The 18,730-nt window shown below is 42.1% G+C and overlaps 1 protein-coding gene across 1 annotated transcript in view; it reads left to right on the plus strand.

Moving 5' to 3' along the window:
- The window catches only part of ERICH1 (glutamate rich 1), a 108,365-nt gene extending 92,200 nt beyond the window's left edge, over nucleotides 1-16,165 (plus strand). Inside the window, exons 6-7 of the mRNA XM_059831768.1 lie at nucleotides 14,064-14,144; nucleotides 15,969-16,165. Coding sequence (XP_059687751.1) covers nucleotides 14,064-14,144; nucleotides 15,969-16,132 — 245 coding nt within the window. The 3' untranslated portion in view covers nucleotides 16,133-16,165. The remainder of the gene's footprint in view (nucleotides 1-14,063; nucleotides 14,145-15,968) is intronic.
- Nucleotides 16,166-18,730: the final 2,565 nt, after the last annotated feature.

Below are 18,730 nucleotides of genomic sequence, written 5' to 3' on the forward strand. Positions count from 1 at the left end.
AGGTAAAAGTCACAAAGATGAGATAGCCTTGAGCAAGTATCTCTAAGAGGATAATTACTCTTTTGAATAATATCTAAGGGTCCTCTCTATCAACCTTGATGCAGCTCCAGTTGTCCGAGGCTGATCCAAATCATAGGAGTTACTGGTATCCAGAAATCATAGATGCTTTGTACAGTAGTCTCTTGCATGGTGTTTTGTTGGAAGCCAGCCAAAGAAGTCTGAAAAGAACCCTATAATACTACAAAAACCATAAAACTGTTAGAAATCCACACTAGGCCAGTCTTTGCCACTTTTTTTTTTTCCCCTGAGCCCATAAATTGTTGTTGTTATTCTTTGTGAATATGCAGGATAAGCAAGTCATCTGAAAAACCTACCCAATAAAAGCATTCTACCCACAGTTGCTGTTCCTTCTCTTCTCTGGGTTAAAATCTGAGTCCATGGACCTGAATATTATCTCAGTGCATGGAGTGGTGTGCTCGCATTGCCATTGTGCCCTGCAGGGATATTCATTCCCTTTCCCAATCTGGCAGCCTGTGCTTGTGAGCAGGAGTCATTACAACTGAGCATGCTGTTCTATGGTATGCCCCAAGGCGGTGGAAATGACTGCAGTCCAACTCTCAGCTCAAGAGTATTGTGCACCAGGATATTAGCTGTAAAACTGGCAATATTGCTTTGGTGCAGAGGCTTCCTCCAGGCACCCACAAGACAGATGGCTTTATCAGTACACAGCCATTCACCTCTGCATTGCAATTGGGAAGAAATACAAACAAATTTCCAACTATCTTTGCTAAGCAATTTTACAGCTGTCTATCTGAAATTAAAGCACCCTCCCTTGGTTGTGCTTTGCATTTTTATAGTGAGTGGCAATCTTTTTTCCACAATGCTACACTCAGCCTTCCACAGAGTTTTTAATGCTCACAAAAATAATGTGACACTAAATAAACCAATACGAGTGCTTCAGACTGTAGGGAACCAAGCAAAGGAGGATTCTGCATAATCTGTATAATTGGACACTTCCTATAGACCAGTGTAAAAACCAAATCATCTCTGGCAGGGAAAGGCTTTTGTATAGAAGTTCATATGAATGAATTGATACGCATCTCATGGAAAGTCTTTGTAGAGCCTATACAAAGGGCAGCTTCCAGCCCACAGCCCATCAGTCCTGTTCCTCCTGAACTGAACTGTGCACCGGTCTTTGAAGTGGTATGAGCCAAGGATTGAAGCAGTGCATTTCTCAGTAACTGAGTATCTGTCTTTGGCTCACGTTAGTGGGAATATGAACATGTCTCTCAAGTTGCAGTGAGTTTTCCATCAGACTCAAAAACTGGTCGGAGCTAAATTTTAAGATTAAGCAGCCAGGGCATTAGCACCCCCTGGCTATTGTAGTATCTGTACTCAGTTTCCAAATAAAGTTGACACAAATTTCCAGTAAGTGAGAGGGAAGACTTAACCATGCTTAACTAGTAGTACCACCTCACCATCACAGAAGAGCAGTTGGCTGAGATTTCTATAAGCTGTGAAATAGGGGGAGTTTACAATCAGTTCTGAAAGTAACTTCAAGGTGGGACAATCTGTCACAGCAGTTCCTAACTCACAGAGAAGCCATGCACTAAAAGCAGTCTTGCTGCCTCTGAACTGGAGAAGTCAATGTCTGATAATCAGTAAAAATCTTATTGACAAGGCTATCATGCAGGAAGGAGGTAAAAAACTCAAAGGAGCTTGGTTTTGGTTCGTATATTGAGGCAGGGGGCAGTGAATCCTTATGCATTTCCTGCCTTGGAGGAGGAGTATGGGAAGATTGGAGGAAGCCCTCCCTTTAACTGAGTGAGGAAAGAAAATCCCAACAGCTTGTATTTCAAACCCTCCATTTGTCTGCAGGTCTGGGAAGGCTATGGAAGTGTTGGTAAGAATACAGTAACATTAGAGGGAGAGGAAGACATATAGAGGGGGTAAGGAAGCAGGGAAGAAGAGTAAAAGGACAAATCCCAACTTGAAGAGTCCTGTTTGCTCATTCTTCATAAAGAAACTTTTCCTCCTTTTCTTTATACCTTTTTTGCCCTTTCTTGTATCTTTTCTGAGTCTGCTTCATCCTTTCAGAGATGGGAGGACCAAAACTGCCCATGTTATTAAAAATGCAGGTTCACCATGCATTTTTTGAACTGTGCTTTGATTTGTTCATCAGTCCTTTCCAAATAATCTGGCTGCTTTTTTGACCTCTTACTGAGTACTGAGCTGACATCTTCATAGAACTGTTATTTCATTCCTCAACGGCCCTTACCAGTTTAAGTAATTATGTGCACCACTTTGCAATACCCTACACGGAATTTCATCTGCCATTTTATCACAAGTTGTTCATGATCATGGTGCTCTTCTGCAGCTCTGCACAGTCAGCTTTCAATTTTAGTCCCTGTGATAACTGTAGTGGAATCAGCAGTCTCTGTTCCCCCATTATTCATAGGCTTTTTCAGGTCATTTAGGACTTTGCTGAGCAGCACAGATCCTAGCACAAAGTCCCGTAGGATTGCATTGGTGATTTCCTTCCAGTGGGAAAACTCTGCATTCCTACTTTTTCTTTCATATCTTTTAATTGCTTATTCATTCAGATGAGGATCTTCTTAGCCCATGAGACTTCCTTTTTAGGAGCTTCTTTTTCCCAATGAATTTTAAAAATTCACTTTAGTACACCTTGTCTGCTTATTTGTTAGTTCCTCAAAAAAAATGACAATGGGCTTGTGAAGTATGTCTTCCCTTTAAAGAAGCTTAATGGAGTGCTTCCCAATATATTTTTCTATGTGTCTGCTCATTCTGTTCCTTGCAGTGGTTCCTACTGATTTGCTGAACAAGGACATCAAGTTTGCTGGTCTGTAGTTCCTCTGATCGCCCCTGGAATCCTTTGTAAAAATTAGCCATTTCACCACCTTCCCGTCCCCTGACACTGAGACAATTCCCAGTGAGAGGTTACACTCCATGGCTCACAGCTGTGTTATTTCATCCTTCGGTTGGTTTAGAGCTCTTAGGTGAACACCATCTGGTCCTAGTGAGCTGTTAGTGTTGAGCCGTGGGAAATACGATCTCTGAAGAGAGAACTCCATGCTAAGTCCAGTGCATCGTGCTTAAGTGCAGATGTTCACTACTGTTCCCCTCTTGCTTTGTTTTCCACTCCTAGATAATTTGAATTCTGTTTTAATCATTTCTGCTTGGCCTCACAGTCAGATAACCACAATACTTAATCAGAATAAATAAAGACTATCTAATGAAAAAATAAACATTATAGAAACACTCCTTTTTTGATTAATGCATTTTTCATGCTTTATTTCCTGCATAGGTTGTTTTGCCCTCTTCTTAAGTTGATGAAAGAATCTTCCAGTGTTCGGCTGGAGAGTTCACAACATGAGACATGTACCTTTACGCAGGATTATGCCTAAAAATAGATTACCAATCATGTTAAATAGCCACAACTGTGCTGGCATAATGCCATGCCAGAAATAATAGATGTCTCTTTAAGGGATTAGAACATTTAAGTAGGAATACAGACAGTAAGGGATAGGAGCCATATGTAATTGCCAATGTGAAGCCAATTACAAGGAACCAAAACAAGGGGACATGTCAGAAAATGTGTGAGAACAGACATTCAACAAGCAAGGTTCCCACTGAAGCTATGTAATTTAATTTAAAGCTTTGAAGCATTTTCTATCATACTTGGAAGGCTCCAGTAATTTAAATCTTTTTATATTGCAGTTTAAAGTCTTACAAGAGAATTTACAGACCTTTTGTGTTTTGGGTGGACTAATTCATTAGCCTGTTGCATTGGAAACACGCAGCATACAGCAATGTATATTTAGGCCTTTATATTTGCAAGGATGGATCAAAGCATTTATAGTTTCTAAATTAGAAACCATTTTTGGACGTTACAGATCTAGATATCCATTACCGCTTAATGTAAGTAACTTTCCTAGCAGACCACTAAGGAAGACTTCAGAACCTCTCGATGTTCAGATACATTTGTTTATGCAGGAATGGTGAATGTCAGTAAAATTCTACATTTTTATAATAGCTCCAGATTCATTTTAACTGTGATCACATGTAGAACAAGTTCCAGCCCTTCCAAAAAGAAGATTCTACAGGTTTGTTTAGAAGGTAGATCAGGTGCTTTGAAGTGTAGACCTTAAAGTTTGGGTTTTAAAAAAAGGAAAAAAAACCCCACAAACTGTCTTTCTAGGATTCATGACTCAGAATTATAAAGCCATATGGAATATAGTAACCCACACATTTTGACTACCTGAAAATTTTGATTAAAAAGAAGAGAGAGGTACCAGTGAAATGATTGACTGAAGTTGTGTACTTCTGTTGTAAATCAGTGCTTTAGAATTAGAACCAAAATCATGGTCATGCTTTGAACGTATCTATATTATCTTCTTGGAATGAATCCTTTTCCATTCCAGAGACCCTACCCCAAACATCCCTACCACGGCTGTTTTTTCACACTGTGGCTATGCTCTGAAACAAATTAAAAATGTCGCTTGCTACAGAAAAGCTCAGTATACTGTATGTTAGGGTCTTTCTTGTACATAAAATATGGCAGTTCTTTGCAAGCTTCTGAGTCATTCTCGGGCATCGCAGGAGATCTTGTGGCCTTCTATCCTCAGCTGCCATACGCAAATACCTGCAATTCTGGAATTACATGTCAGAAGGCTGCTTCTTAAGCTCTCTCTTTGTGTGATTCATGGTGAAGATTTGGCATGTGTGTAATAGGGCTGCAATGTGGGACGTAGAGGAGGAGGAGGAAGAACCCTGCTCAATAATTCGTTGCGTCTGCACCTGCTCACGTGCACAGTTTTACTGATGAGAAAATTTCCCAACAGCAATACAGAACTGCTGGGAATGATCTGTCCAGCTTTTTATGAACAAGTCGTTCAAATTCAAAAGGCTCTAGGGTGTGTGTATATGTGCATTGGACAGGTTACAACCCTACGCAGGTCGGTATAGCTATACACTGTGTATCAAGCTGCAGAAGGTATCTGGGATGCTGCAATGGAGCCTCTCATGATCTGGGACCCTCTGCAGATGGAGTGAGGGATGCCCATGAGGACATGGAGTCTGACAGTCCAGCTTTTTGTCTCATCAGGCATCGAAGCAGCAAAGGACACAGCATGAACAGACTGTAATATAATTTCTCATATCAACTCTCATGGTGAAAAACACCCACTGAGGACTGACTAGCCAGGAACACGTGTTCAGCCTGGCACAGGAGCCACTGTCTGGTGGGTGTCTTGGTGTAGATACCCATTTCAATGGACTTTGGGGAGCAGAGCAGAGTGAGAGGACATGCCTTGCTCCTTAACAAGCTCACCTCTCTTTGTACATCTCTTCTAAATGGAAAGGAAATGGCAGGCTGTTCACAGGAAAGAGCCTAATGCCTTGTTTCTTAGCAAAATAGCAGCCATCGTATGTCACTCCTTTAGAGCGACAAAAAATACACTGTCTTGGATTAATATCAGCTGATTGGCACACGCAATCACAGGAGTGGATGCGCTCTTGAGTAATGATGTGTCTTGCGAGTCTTATGTATCCGGATATATCCATAGGTGCGCCATAGGCTTTCCTAGTCAGATCAGCAGTGTCTTGGTAGCTGAAAAAAGGCATTATTTTAAATGATGATACCCACCTTCTTCACAAACTGTCACATTGCATTGCATGTCCTTCTAGTGCGCTGCCTTGCTGAGGTGGTTGGTACATGTGCTGAATACTGGGATCATTGCAAGACAGTGCATTACACTTGTGAGAAAAAGGGAACTCTATTACCAACTGTTTCCAGGGTTAACTGGGACTCTGGACCTCTACTGGAAGTCCGTCCGCTGCCTGACAGATGGGAACCTTCCCAGAATAATGGCTATAGATAAATCTTTCCACCAGTATGCACCCAGATAATTCTCAGGCCAATGAGGATGGTCCATAGTGTTCCAGCTTCTCTGGTAGTGTGTTGTGCTGGTTGATTTCTGAACCCACCTCAGAAGCAGCAAGGCATAAAGCTGTTGCTCAAAAAAGACAGCCATTATTCTGCTACGTGTTTTAAACACTCAACCCACTTTCCAGGGGTGGGTATTAAGAAAAAGACACAAGAAGGAAGTGCTTGTGATGCCATGTCACTTGCACAGCTGAGGCAGACAGGCTTCTCCGTGCCCATTATCTGCTAGACCAGTTTTCTGTTGCAGTCCAACCTACAGATTCTGCAAGGCTGTACAAATCATTAAGGTGGACCCAAACATCAGAGTTGCCAGTGGTTGGTGTGAGTGTAGCAGTACCTTTTTGAAAGGTGCTAGCTTCCATTAAGGTCTTCAGTCCTGCAAGACCCCAAGTCTCTCTATTAATGACCATTGTTTATATTCTTGGTTTGGGGTTTTTTTTTTTTCATTTTGGTTGGGTCTTTTTGGTTTTCAGTTGTAAAATGAATAAATACATCTGTACTAGTACACACCTTAGCTACAGAAAAACTGACAGTGAGTTTATTCACCTACTGATCATTCATGGGTCAGTAGCAATCAGGACTGGCAATGTTCTGTAGGGCAATGTCTGTCTACTAGGACACTGGAGATGGTCCCCCCAAAGATGCTGTACTTGCAGATCAGGTCACATAGTACCTGTTCATGCAAGGCCTTAAATGCAGTCCTTTTCATGTGTTAGCTTTTCCATGTGTAGTGGGCCACTCAGTTTTACCAGTGTTGCTTTCCCTCTATGAAGACCTCCCCTGAGTAGGGGGAGATGAAGCTAGGCTATTGACTGCATCCAGTAGTTGGGGAATAAGGCAAAAATCAGTGTTCAAGGACATCATCACTGCTCATCATTATCTAAGAGGAGACGAAGAGTCTGACAATCCTCCTTTTGTGAGGTTAAACATTTTTTTAATAGGTTCTTCTTGTAATACATACTGTTTATTTGCTTTGGTCATCTTAGTAGCCGTTCTTCATACCGGTTTCACTTTGAATTCTCCTGCTGTAATCAGTGGGGTGTAGTTCACATGACTGGCTGTATTTACACTATTTATGTCTGTCCGCACTAGCTGTATTAACTCACTGTACTATCAAGCATCACTTTTTTCCCTGACCTTAACATAAACGTCTAAAATAGGTAAATTACAATGGGAGTTTAGAGCAACTAGTTCCAAGGCAGGCATCTGCGCTAGCCATGTCTGGAAGTAGGAGAGAGGGATCCAGCCCTGCTTGACCAGAACTGGGTTCCAGATGAGCTGTACTAGTGCCTTTGAACTATGCCTATGCTGCTGCCCGTGACAGTAGCACTTACCTGCCTTTGCTTTGGAAATACTTCAAAAAAACATTCCAGGATTTTTTTTTCCCCCTGTAGTTTCTAACAGATACAAACTGCAGCAATTTCTAACAAAATTTTCTTTTATGGCAGAAGTTATCCTTTCTCTGTAGCAGAAATTAACTTGATGTTCTGCTATTAAGTCTTTTGCTGTTAAATTTTTTTCTGTTTCTATTATTTCGTCCCTCAGTGGTATCAAAGCACTATGGATAGACAGGCTGCAAGTACAGGAGTACCCGCTTGGCAGTGGACCTGTGGGACATGAACGAGTCAATTCTCAGCAGGAAATAAATGAGTAGTGTAAGCTACTTCAATGGTAACTCCATAAGCTTCAGCAACACAATCTCTTGCTGCTGTCTATCTGTAACCTTAGATGACTTTGAGGATTGAACTATCTGCAATTGTCTGTCTATGCCTCAGCTCATCTGCACGGTATTGCAGTTTTCTTTTATTGACAGTATTTCCTACTTCTGTCATCAGCATATTCCAATACATCTCCCTAATTTTGTGTTCCGCAAAGATATTACTGTTTAATGCAACAATATGACTAACACTGTTCCTGTTTCTTGCCTGCCTTATCATCTTAAAAATCATTAACCATCTTCACATCCCTCCTTAACACTGTGCTTTGCTGCAACGCCTACAAAAATTTGGAAACAATCTGACTGTGAGTGAGCTGAGAACATTGCCTCGCATGCCAAGCAATATATTCTCTTTGTTTCCCCATGCTCCTCCATCTGTTGGCATCCATCTCCCGCCCCATGGATTGTAGGCTCTTTGGGGCAGGACCATCTCTTTCTTCTATGAGGTGACAGTGCCCAATCCTGTTACCGCTGCAGAGCTGGTGTTTTAGTTACCTTTGGTTTAGGCAAAATTCCTTTTAGCTTAGCTAAATGCACAGAACGATTTGCAAGGATGTACTCTCAGATGTAATAACTGTTTAAGTAAAAAAGCCTAGGATTACTCATACCGTTGTGTGTAGAGGAAGATTTGCTGGTTTGTTTTCTTTATATAGTTTGTTTTATTTGCTTGCCTACAGTGACAGAACTTTGTGTTTACTCCTACCCTGCACAAAGAGCAGCAGTGGAAGCCATGGGTAGGTTCAGAATCCTGTCCATATTTCTCCACCCTGGCCTACATAAGGATGATCAATTTTGGAAAGTACTTCTGTAGTTAAATACCTGAATTATTTTCAAAATTATTACTTCAAAACAATAAATTTTGCTTTTATTGTCCAGGTATAGAATGAAAATTGTGTATGCTTTACAGGAAATCCTCTTTTAGCATGCTGCCCCTGTATCAGTTTGGAAGGCCTAGGATAAATCAAGCTTAATGACCCTTGAAGCCGGTGGAGAGTCTTGTTTTAAACCAGTTTATTGATCAGAAATGCAACCACAAATAGGCTCCAACCACTTGAGCATATGAGGATCACAAGTAACTGATGTCCATAAGCATGCGCACTTGCTGCCACATTGCCTTCGCTGCCTTAGGTGCCTTAGCCTTCGTGCTGCTGAGAGCCTCCTGTCTGCAGGTATGCAGCCTGCCGTCCCCTGGCAGGGGGGGTGCCCATCACCCTAGCCGCCCATGGGGCAGGATTTTCCCCTCCTTGGTCTCAGGTTCTTGCTGTCGCGCTGTCGTTCTTGTGGCCTTGCCCCAGCAGATCCAGTAATGTGGCTGTAGCGAGTTCTCATAGGAAGTGACTGTGGGAGTGGGAGAATCACCCACCTTTCCACCACTCCTCCCACCATTGCTTGGTGTGGGAATAATATACAAGAATAATACACATGCATGGAGTGTAGCAGTCGGTCAGCACACACCAGCCCCAGCCAGCATGCACCAGTCAGCAGTAACAGCATCACAAGCAGGAACCACCAACAGCAGTCTGAGCAGGTCCCAATGAGACTTGTGTAGTTTCTGCAAGGGACTTTCTGGGGTGACCCTCCTGCACTGGAGGGGATTCCTGGGGCAGCTGCTCGCCTGGGCACCCACATCACCTCTCTTCCTGCTGGCCACTGAAATTCCCTTTTTTCCCCTTTTTTTTTTTTTGTCTCTGTCACCTTTCCTCACCTCTCCCTTCCTCTGTCATTTCCATTTTTCACCAAAAGCAACTCCATGCACGCTGTCAGCTGCAGACCCCGCTGATGGATCCTTGTGCATGTGGAACTGTCTGGGCATCCTTTGTGTAACAGCCACGTGTTGGCTGTAGTTCCCTAGGCTGGGCTTCCACACAGACGTAAGAGAAACTGCTCTCCCCAGCTGCTGTTGCCTGTGGTTTAACTCACGCACCTTACCAGCTTGCCTCGCTCCTCCCTCCCTCTCCTTCAGGATGGCTACAAAAATTTTTAGAAATAGGGTTTTTTGAGAAATAAGAAAGCAGAGGGAAAATAGCATATCTAAACGTATGCAGTGGACTGCCATAGGGGTGAGAGGGCCCGCTAGCATCCAGAGTCTCTCAAGTGCCACAGACCATCACTATTCTGGCAGCTGCAAGGGTCCGCAATGGCAAGAACTGACCAGCAGAAGAGAGCAGTACCAGACCCTCTTCTGAAGAGACATTTCTGATGCTAAATCTAAAGTATTGGTGTAGAGGGAAATGCTGACATGGCTGCCCTTTCGTCAGGATAAAAGTAAATATACTGGAAAGCAGCTGGGAAAGTGAGCTGGAAAATAGAAATCACTGTATGGAGTACAGGTAGCAAGGAAAACCAAAAAGTTGAGCCTGATTTTAGGAGATCGCATATGTAAGGATCTGAAAGTAAATTCAGGGTGATGGGAGAAGCAGCAGTCTGTGAAAGAGAAGCTAAGGAAATCTGGGGCCCATAGAGAAGGGAACAAGTCCGTGAATTATATGTTTGTAAGTTTGCAGATGACACCAATTTGGGAGGGAGTGTTGAACTGCTCAAAGGTAGGAAGGCTCTGCAGAGGGATCTGGACAGGCTGGATCGATGGGCCCAGGCCAATTGTATGAGGTTCAACAAGGACAAGTGCCGGGTCCTGCTCTTGGGTCACAACAACCCCATGCTACGCTACAGGCTTGGGGAACAAGTGGCTGGAAAGCTCCCCCGCAGAAAAGGACCTGGGGGTGTTGATTGACCGCCGGCTGAAGATGAGCCAGCAGTGTGCCCAGGTGGCCAAGAAGGCCAACGGCATCCTGGCTTGTATCAGAAACAGTGTGGCCAGCAGGAGTAGGGAGGTGAGTGTTCCCCTGTACTCAACGCTGCTGAGGCTGCCCCTCACTACAAGAAGGACATTGAGGTGCTGGAGCATGTCCAGAGAAGGGCGACGAAGCTGGTGAGGGGTCTGGAGTACAAGTCTTATGAGGAGCGGCTGAGGGAACTGGGGTTGTTCAGTCTGGAGAAGAGAAGGCTGAGGGAAGACCTTATTGCTCTCTACAACTACCTGAAAGGAGGTTGTAGGGAGGTGGGTGTTGGTCTCTTCTCCCACATAACAAGTGATAGGATGAGAGGAAACAGCCTCAAGTTGCATCAGGGGAGGATTAGATTGGATATTAGGAAAAACTTCACTGAAAGGGTTGTCAGACACTGGAACAGGCTGCCCAGGGAGGTGGTTGAGTCACCATCCCTGGAGGTATTTAAAAGACGTGCGAATGAGGCACTTAGGGACATGGTTTAGTGGTGGACTTGGCAGTGTTAGGTTTACGGTTGGACTCGATGACCTTAAAGGTCTTTTCCAACCTAAATGATTCTATGATTCCATGATTACAGTGTAGTTTCAGCCTAAATATTTGCAGCATCTATATTGGAGTGGTCAACAGCATGGGCTTGGTGTGCGCCACAAAACCTACTGAAAGAGCAAGGGCCTGAGCCCCATGCTGCCGTGCTTGCCCTGCTGCTTGCCACCAAGCTGTGTTGGGCAATGCTAACATGAGTGTCCCTGCACTGTGCTCCGGAGAGGCAGGGACGCACCTGTGGGCAGCAAAGTCAGCACAAATTTCTTTTTGGGGAGTGCCAGTCAAGGGGCTTCTAACGCTGTGAAAATAAGTTGTTCCTGTTGGTTGATTCCTGCTGCATTTGGGGAAACAGCCCTTGCTGGTCCCAAAGGCACAGGATTACAGTGAAGGAACATCTAATTTCATTATTGATTTCTCCTTTTAATGGAAATAGAGCACAAGGTGGTGAATATTGTCAGCTGGGTTCAAAGTGTCCCTCACCTTTAATTTTGGGATGGGGAGGATGCCAGCATATCATTTGCATTCTTATCTGCTTGATGCCTATTAGAAAACAGTGCCTCCATCAAGCAGTGAAGGCATTAGTAGATGAATGAGGCGAGCAGTCTGCACTGCGTGTGGCATCCCCGTGTATTTGCCAAGAGAGCCCTTTGCTGCTTGTGGTTGTCCTCCTTCGTTAGCTGGTCCCCTGCCCAGGAGGGACACATTCATCTCTGCATCGTGGCAGTTGGGACTCAATTCTCAGAGGCTTGAACTTGAAAGGAACAGAGGCAGCCCCTTGTGTGTTCAAAGTTCTCCTAGGACAGCCTGGGAGGGCTATTCTTTCAGAGTCCTCAGGAAAGTAACACAGATTTTGGTAACACCTGCAATTACAGAAAACGTTATACAATTCAGCTGTGTTGAGCATGGCCAAGAAATAATTTTTAAAGACAGCTGTGGCATTCAAGGCATATGCTTTCCCTTCCCTTTTATTTTCTGCACAAAGAAACTTGGTTGGAAAGCTCTCCCTTTCTGAATACCATGCCACAGGAATCTCACTGCCGTTCTCTGAACAGAAAGAATTGCACACAATATGATAGAAATTGTTAGTAACGCATTTTTTGCCGCTCCTGAAACTCTGATGCTGCAGTATGTAGGTGTTTCTTTGAATGCAGGCAAAGCTGGAAATTTAAAGAAAAAACTCAGCGTTCTGTATATTTCCAGAAGAACATGGACTTTGCAGCGTTAGCCTTGTCCTGCTCTGGGCAGCAAGCCCAGACGCTCTCCTGTTTCTGCAAGAAAGTTAGCATGGGGCATACGGTGAGAAACAATATCAAGAAAAAAGCCTTTGCCATTTTATGGTATAGATTTTCATCCCAAATGCAACTAGGAGGGCACTGTGACTTATATTTACTGATACGCTTTCCATTAACTTCAGTCAGCTCCCAATTTTATGTTGATAGCTTCCCATTAATACAGTATTCCTTATAGCTGAGGTATACAGCAGTTAAGGTTTAGCATGGTGTCACTGTACAAGTTGCATATTAAAGTAAAAACCCAGATTGGCAGGTTCCCAGTCTTTTACTATTGCTTTTAGTCTTTAGTATTTTAGTATTGCTTTTAGTATTTAGATTGACGCTGTAGGACAAGTTCAACTCAAGTTACCTTTTTTGTGAATGAGACATAGCTCCACTGGTGCCGACAGGGTTCATGTGGTATAAACGTGGTGTGGTGAGAGGAAAATGAGATCTGCCCGCTGCGTGCTGTGTAAGCCAGAGCCTCAGAAGGAAACAGCATCGTTTCTTTATATAACATCAGTTAAGCATCTGCTGAAAAGTAAATGAGTTATGAGAATTCTTGATAAGTGGTATCGCTGTGGAATACCTAATGTAGAGTATTTCTCCAAGTAGAAACATTTTGTGTTTCTGCTTTTTCATGGCAGGAATATTTCTCAGAGAGCTTTAGGCTGCCGTAGCAGAGACTAATGGGGTGTAAATCAGCCCTATTCTACGGAGTACTTGTGATGAAAACCGATGCAGGCTCACTGTGCACACTGGTGCTATACGGACTTACACCTCCTGAAGATTTTGCCTGCGTGTTCAGAAGTGGAACTGCAACTGGAGCCAAATTCTTCCTTGCTATCCTTGTTCAAGGTTGCATGTATTGATAATGGGAAAAAGGAGCTTTCTCAGCACAGTCTATCCATGGACACTCCTAAAAGACAGAGAAATTCATTTTGTAAATTAGATTTTACCACCATTTCTCACACTGTGAACTATACCACCCCAGGAGCAGAACTGAATCCAAGCTTACTACAGTGAAAAGAAATCACTGTTAACAGAAAATAGTAATAACAAGTATTAGATATTAAGTATTTTTAGTGACAAAGCTTTAGAAGTAGAAAAAGGGGCAAGAACATGCATAATGCTGAGTAAAAGAGAAGGCTATCAGAAAAGAAAAAACTTATTTTTAAATGTGCCTCCAAATGACCCTATTTTATTAGCACATCCTTTCAACTCAGGTCATGGCTGCGTTAAGCTTCCTGCCCAGTCAGGTCATCCTATGGGTATAAATATATGCTCTAAGTTACATAAAAGCCATCCAATCCTATTTGCATTGCCACTCTATGATACAAAATGCTATAATGACCTCCTTTTTTTATGTCCAGTGCTATCTATAAAGCAGGCTTAGGCCCTTTTGTTCTTAAGGAGGTCAGCTGTCGTGCTGCTCTGTTAATGAGCTTTGGGCATTCCCAGAGAGTTTTCCAATATTGCAAGACATACCTGGCACCAGGCGGGACAGTTAGGGCCCTGCCAACACCTAAGCGGTGCAGACAGATCCCATGTGACCGGTTATGCAACTGAGCAGGGCTTTATATACCCCTAGGACCTTAAGCGTATAAGTGCTCGCGGGAAAAGAGCATCAGGTGAGGAAAAAATGTTTGCATATGTTGCTGCTTGGAGTGCTTTTGGCATTGCAGCAAACCATATTAGATTTAATTTTCTGTTTCATTAAGGGGTCAACTTGTAAAAAATCCCTGGGATTTAGTAATGTTCTCTGTGCTCTAAAATTGTAGGGGCTGAAATTCTACGAAGACTCAGAAATCATGGTTATTCCTCTCCGGAGAATGACACCTGGGTATATAAGGTTGTTGCAGGTATGAAAATTCTGTCTTTTTTTCTGCTTTTAATTAGATCTTCGAAACACCAGTATTTCTTTTACTCAGACTGATTTTATTTCAAATTATTGCCTGACCAACCCAAGGGAACACTGGTTTCTGGTGGGTTAACTTGCATAACAACTCAAAGAAGTCTTAATTAAGCCTCTGCTGAAAAGTGAATGAGTTATGATAACTCTTGATAATTGGTATCATGCTGGAATACCAAATGCAGAATACTTGGAAGGAGTTTATGTTTCTGCAATGCTTAAACAGAAACTACTTCTCCATCGTTTTCTCTTGCAAGGGCTTTGTATGTTTGGGGCAGTAGGAAAATGTTAATGGGAAGAAGGATGCTGGGTTCCAAAGCAACTCAAATGAGCTGTCAGTGAAACACTTCAACCAGCTTACATGGTTATGATAAAGACACCTCAATCAGTATTGACCTCTGGAACATTGGGGGACCAGAGTATCAATCATTATATGAAGAAAAAAATAAAAGCATGCATAGAAAATGTTTTAAATCAGCTGAATAATTGAGAGTAAAACAGCCCAAAAATATATATACCAAAGTAGAGCATCTTCCTTATTGTACTCCAGATTTTGATATTTACAGAGTATATATCCTTTGTTGGAAAATCTCACAGCTCTTAGAGATGTGATCTGCATCCAAAATCATAGACTGTAGTAGCTGAGAGGTGATAGTTGAGTAGTTGCGAGGCTGAGCTAAGGATACTGTGTTTCAGTCCTAGCAGTGAATTTTTTTCACGGCTCCCTGCATATCTTTTGGTATCATCTTACACAGTAATTTTATTTGAAGTTTCTTTTGTCTTTATTTATTCTGCTGCTGAAGTAGCCACACTGTTAGCCACATTTATCAAGGTCGGAGCACTGAGCTCTTATTATTTAAGCTCGCATAAAAAGCATAGAACCTGGAAGGGAGAATCAGGCTCCTTGGAATCTGTCACTCCTGTTAGTGGTGCCATGCTATCTGTCCATGGATTGCAAGGGCCAGCACAAAAAAAATCATCATTTGAGGCCTGTTCGTCATTTCATGTAAGAAATGCTGCAACTACAAAGACACATGATATGTTTTAACTCATGGCACCAATACGTATAGGAATTTGTGTTTTGCTCTCTAGGGAGTCCATGCAGCTGTGTTTCTGCTTCTTGGTCAGTGTATCATATGTACTAGGCAAGCAACAGTAACTTAATTTATTTTCTGATTGTTATTCAGATAATCAGTAAATATTTTTTTTTTAAGTCTTTACTTTGATGGGCATTTCCTGCTTCTTTGTTGGACTTGACAAAGAGACTGTGTTAAAACTTGTCTGCTTAATCTAGTCCTACATGTGGAGCTAATAAAAGATGTTACTGATCCCTTTTAGCCTTGCTTTCCTGAATTAATAACTAACATTCAAGGGAGCATCACTGTGTTAGTAGCTAATCTGTGGGAAGGAAGAGATCTTTGTACTTCACAGAACAGGAAAGTCCCTTCTCCTTTATGCCAAAGCCTCAATGCTTGATTCAGCTCTCCCTCTCCGCCAGGTAGCCAGAGAGAAACCCATTAAAATCACCAAAATCAATGCATTACAAATGAAAGAAAAATCGTATCAGAAATGTGTCCTTTCTTTTACAAAGTGATAAAAAGGGGCGCCTTCCAAAATGTGTAATACTCTGTGCCGAATGCTCTTCAGCAATAAGTGGAGTCATACTATATTAAATGACATGGAGAAGAAAAATGTGCTTTGTAGGTTCCAAAGACCCACTTTTTGTCTTACGCTCACCTGAATCAGCATGTAACTTGTCCTGTTTCACCCATAGACTCAAGCTGCAGGAAAAATTGTTACCAACTCCTCCGACACACTGCTGCAACGGACAGCGTTGCTGTTGGGAATGTTTGGGATCAGTATATCCAGCTACAGCACACACCAGCTAACTCAAAAGACAAGACTTCCCTTGACCCTTTCAGCTGCGTTGGGATGTGACCCAAGAAGTAAAGGCTGATGTCAGTAGTGCTGAGTGGCTTTTCTGCCTCCATTACTGGTGTGGAGGTAGTGAGACACTTTGCAGCCATGATTTCTACGTGCAAAGTTAAAAAGATGGAAGAATTACAGACCTTTTCAAGAAAGAAAGAAAGAATTATGACTAGCAGAGGCATCAGATTTCCAAATAAGACCAACTGCCTGTAAATCCAATGGACTTCTTGTGTTATCCAGTGTATATATAGACAGAGATCTAAGGTTATAAAGTACACTTAATATCGGAGTAAGTGTAAACAGATCGATGGGGGTGCCATGCTTCGTTAGCATCACTTTGTTGCAGCTTTTGCAAATTGACTCCTCTGCAAAGACTGGTTTTGAAAAGAAAAAGTTAGAAGCAATATATTCCTCACGACAAGAGTTAGACCAAATAAAAATCATCTCTCATAGACTCTTTGTACTGTTACATCTAACTAGATATATACGTTTGTGTGTATTACAGAATTTGTGCACTCTAACCTGTCCTATTGAATCTTAAACATTTCTTGATGCCTTTTGTGTAGAAATGTTTGTGTATTGTAACACAAGCTGGTAGCCTTCTGTAACAGCAGAGATAGCCGTAGGCTACACCATCCATATGGTGTTGGGAAGGAACCATAGCACCAGACCAGCTAATTTCGTAATTCTGTACAGAAACTCTCAGCTCTTAAAAGTATCAGTAAAAATATTAGGTTGAGTTTCCTTGCAGAGTTCAATGTCTGACTGTGCTCCTCTGCAAAGCCTACTCCTCCCATAATATACATTCTGATTAAAACAGAAATAGAGATTGGCCTTTTTTCCCCTCCTTTTCCCTTGTTTTCTTGTTCTTCTCACTCGATGCAATAGCTTATTCAGGAATGTTCTGTTACTATTGGTTTGCATTTTTCCAACTCTTCCTGATGTTTTATGTAAACATGGCTTTGTAGGCTCTTCTGTGTGTATGTTAGTGTTTAAAATCCTTTGTTTTCAGTTAATAAATACCAATATTATTTCAGGGTTTTTTTCTGTGTTTAAAATTATTTCTTCTGTCAACAGTGTTTGTATTCAGCCACTAAGGGGCATCCTACACAGCTGAATATTTTGAAGTCTTCAGATTGCTTGTTGCAACATTACAAACCACAAATTGAATCAGGTTGAAATTTTTACCCTTTTTTATTTTTAAATTGTTCTTGCCCCTATTTCCCTTTCTCACCACCTCCAAGAAATGTCTCTCCTCCTCCCATAACTGTTGTTAAATTGAAGAAGATTAGAAAATCAGTGTTTACAGGGTCATTTTTTACAATGTACCAGGTCACAAATTACCTCCATCTTGTATAGCCTTCTGTTTATATTTAAAATAAAAAAATCATATAATGGAATATTCCATCTTCTGCCTTCACCTACAAGAAATGAAACAAAATACTTAATTCTTTTGACAAAAGTAAGAATGATATCTCTGGAAAGCATTTAGTTGCATTGATTGAAGATATACAGTGTGACCCCACAACACATCCCCAATATGCCATATTTATGGTTTTCTAATCAATGCATGTAATTTGGAGCAGCTGTATTTTTGTTACCCGATTTCCTTCCCCCATGTAAGGTGAATGTAAGATCATTAGCTGTTATCAGTGTCATTTCTATGCTAATACGAACTCTTCCGTTAGATAAAAGCTAAGTGTAATAACATGATGCAGTTTTTAAGTAAAATAACAATATAATTTTCAGAAGAGATGCTAAAGAAAATAAATTATAACTTGACCACTGAGATGTTCTCATTTTACTGTATCATGGAGACAAAGCTCATAAGGAAATGTATTTTCTCCATGAGAATTGCTTTGAATAGTTTTGGAAGTTGTATTTGGCACCAATGAAAATGACAGGAGGACAACACTGGTGATAGGCAAATTGAGTGTGGAGAGACTCATCAAAGGTATAAGCCTTAGGAGCCTCAGGAACATAAAGTAAAGCAGCAGGAAGATGTAATTGAAATTAATTAGAGAACGGGTATGTTTAAACTTGATGCTGATGATTTGGGCCTGAGCTAAAATCATCTTTTGGTGAAAAGTTGGGACTCCATCCAACAGGGGATGTAGGCATCTATAGCTAACCTATCTGCTCCTGTAAACGTCTAAATCTAAAATTTAGATTTCCTAAAGCTCATGCTGGGTGTGACGGATGGCCACGTGCCCGGCCCTTTCACTGCTGCAGCTCCCTGGAAGATCTGCTTTCAGGTTTCCCCACAGGTTTCCCAGGTGAGGCTGGGGCACGTTGAGGACCAAGACATTGAAACCTTGTGGGGGTGCGTGATGACATGCTCATCTTCTTATCTTCCCTGTGGCTGGAAGCACAGAGGTGGGCTGGAGGCTGCCCAAAATATGACTGGAAGCTAACACCCCCTAGCCCCTTTTGTCCTGTTGTTTGTTAGAAGAAACACTGTTCAACAGAGGAAGGAAAGGCACCTGCACAACGACTCTCACAAAGGAGCCCATGGTGCTGTACCTTCCCTCTGCATGTTCTTCTGAAGGACCAGCATGGTCCCGTGGGGTCCATGAACCTGTCCCAACTCTGCATCCATGGGGATGG

The sequence above is a fragment of the Gavia stellata genome, chromosome 2 (genome assembly GCF_030936135.1).
Source record: "Gavia stellata isolate bGavSte3 chromosome 2, bGavSte3.hap2, whole genome shotgun sequence".
NCBI classification, from domain to species: domain Eukaryota; kingdom Metazoa; phylum Chordata; class Aves; order Gaviiformes; family Gaviidae; genus Gavia; species Gavia stellata.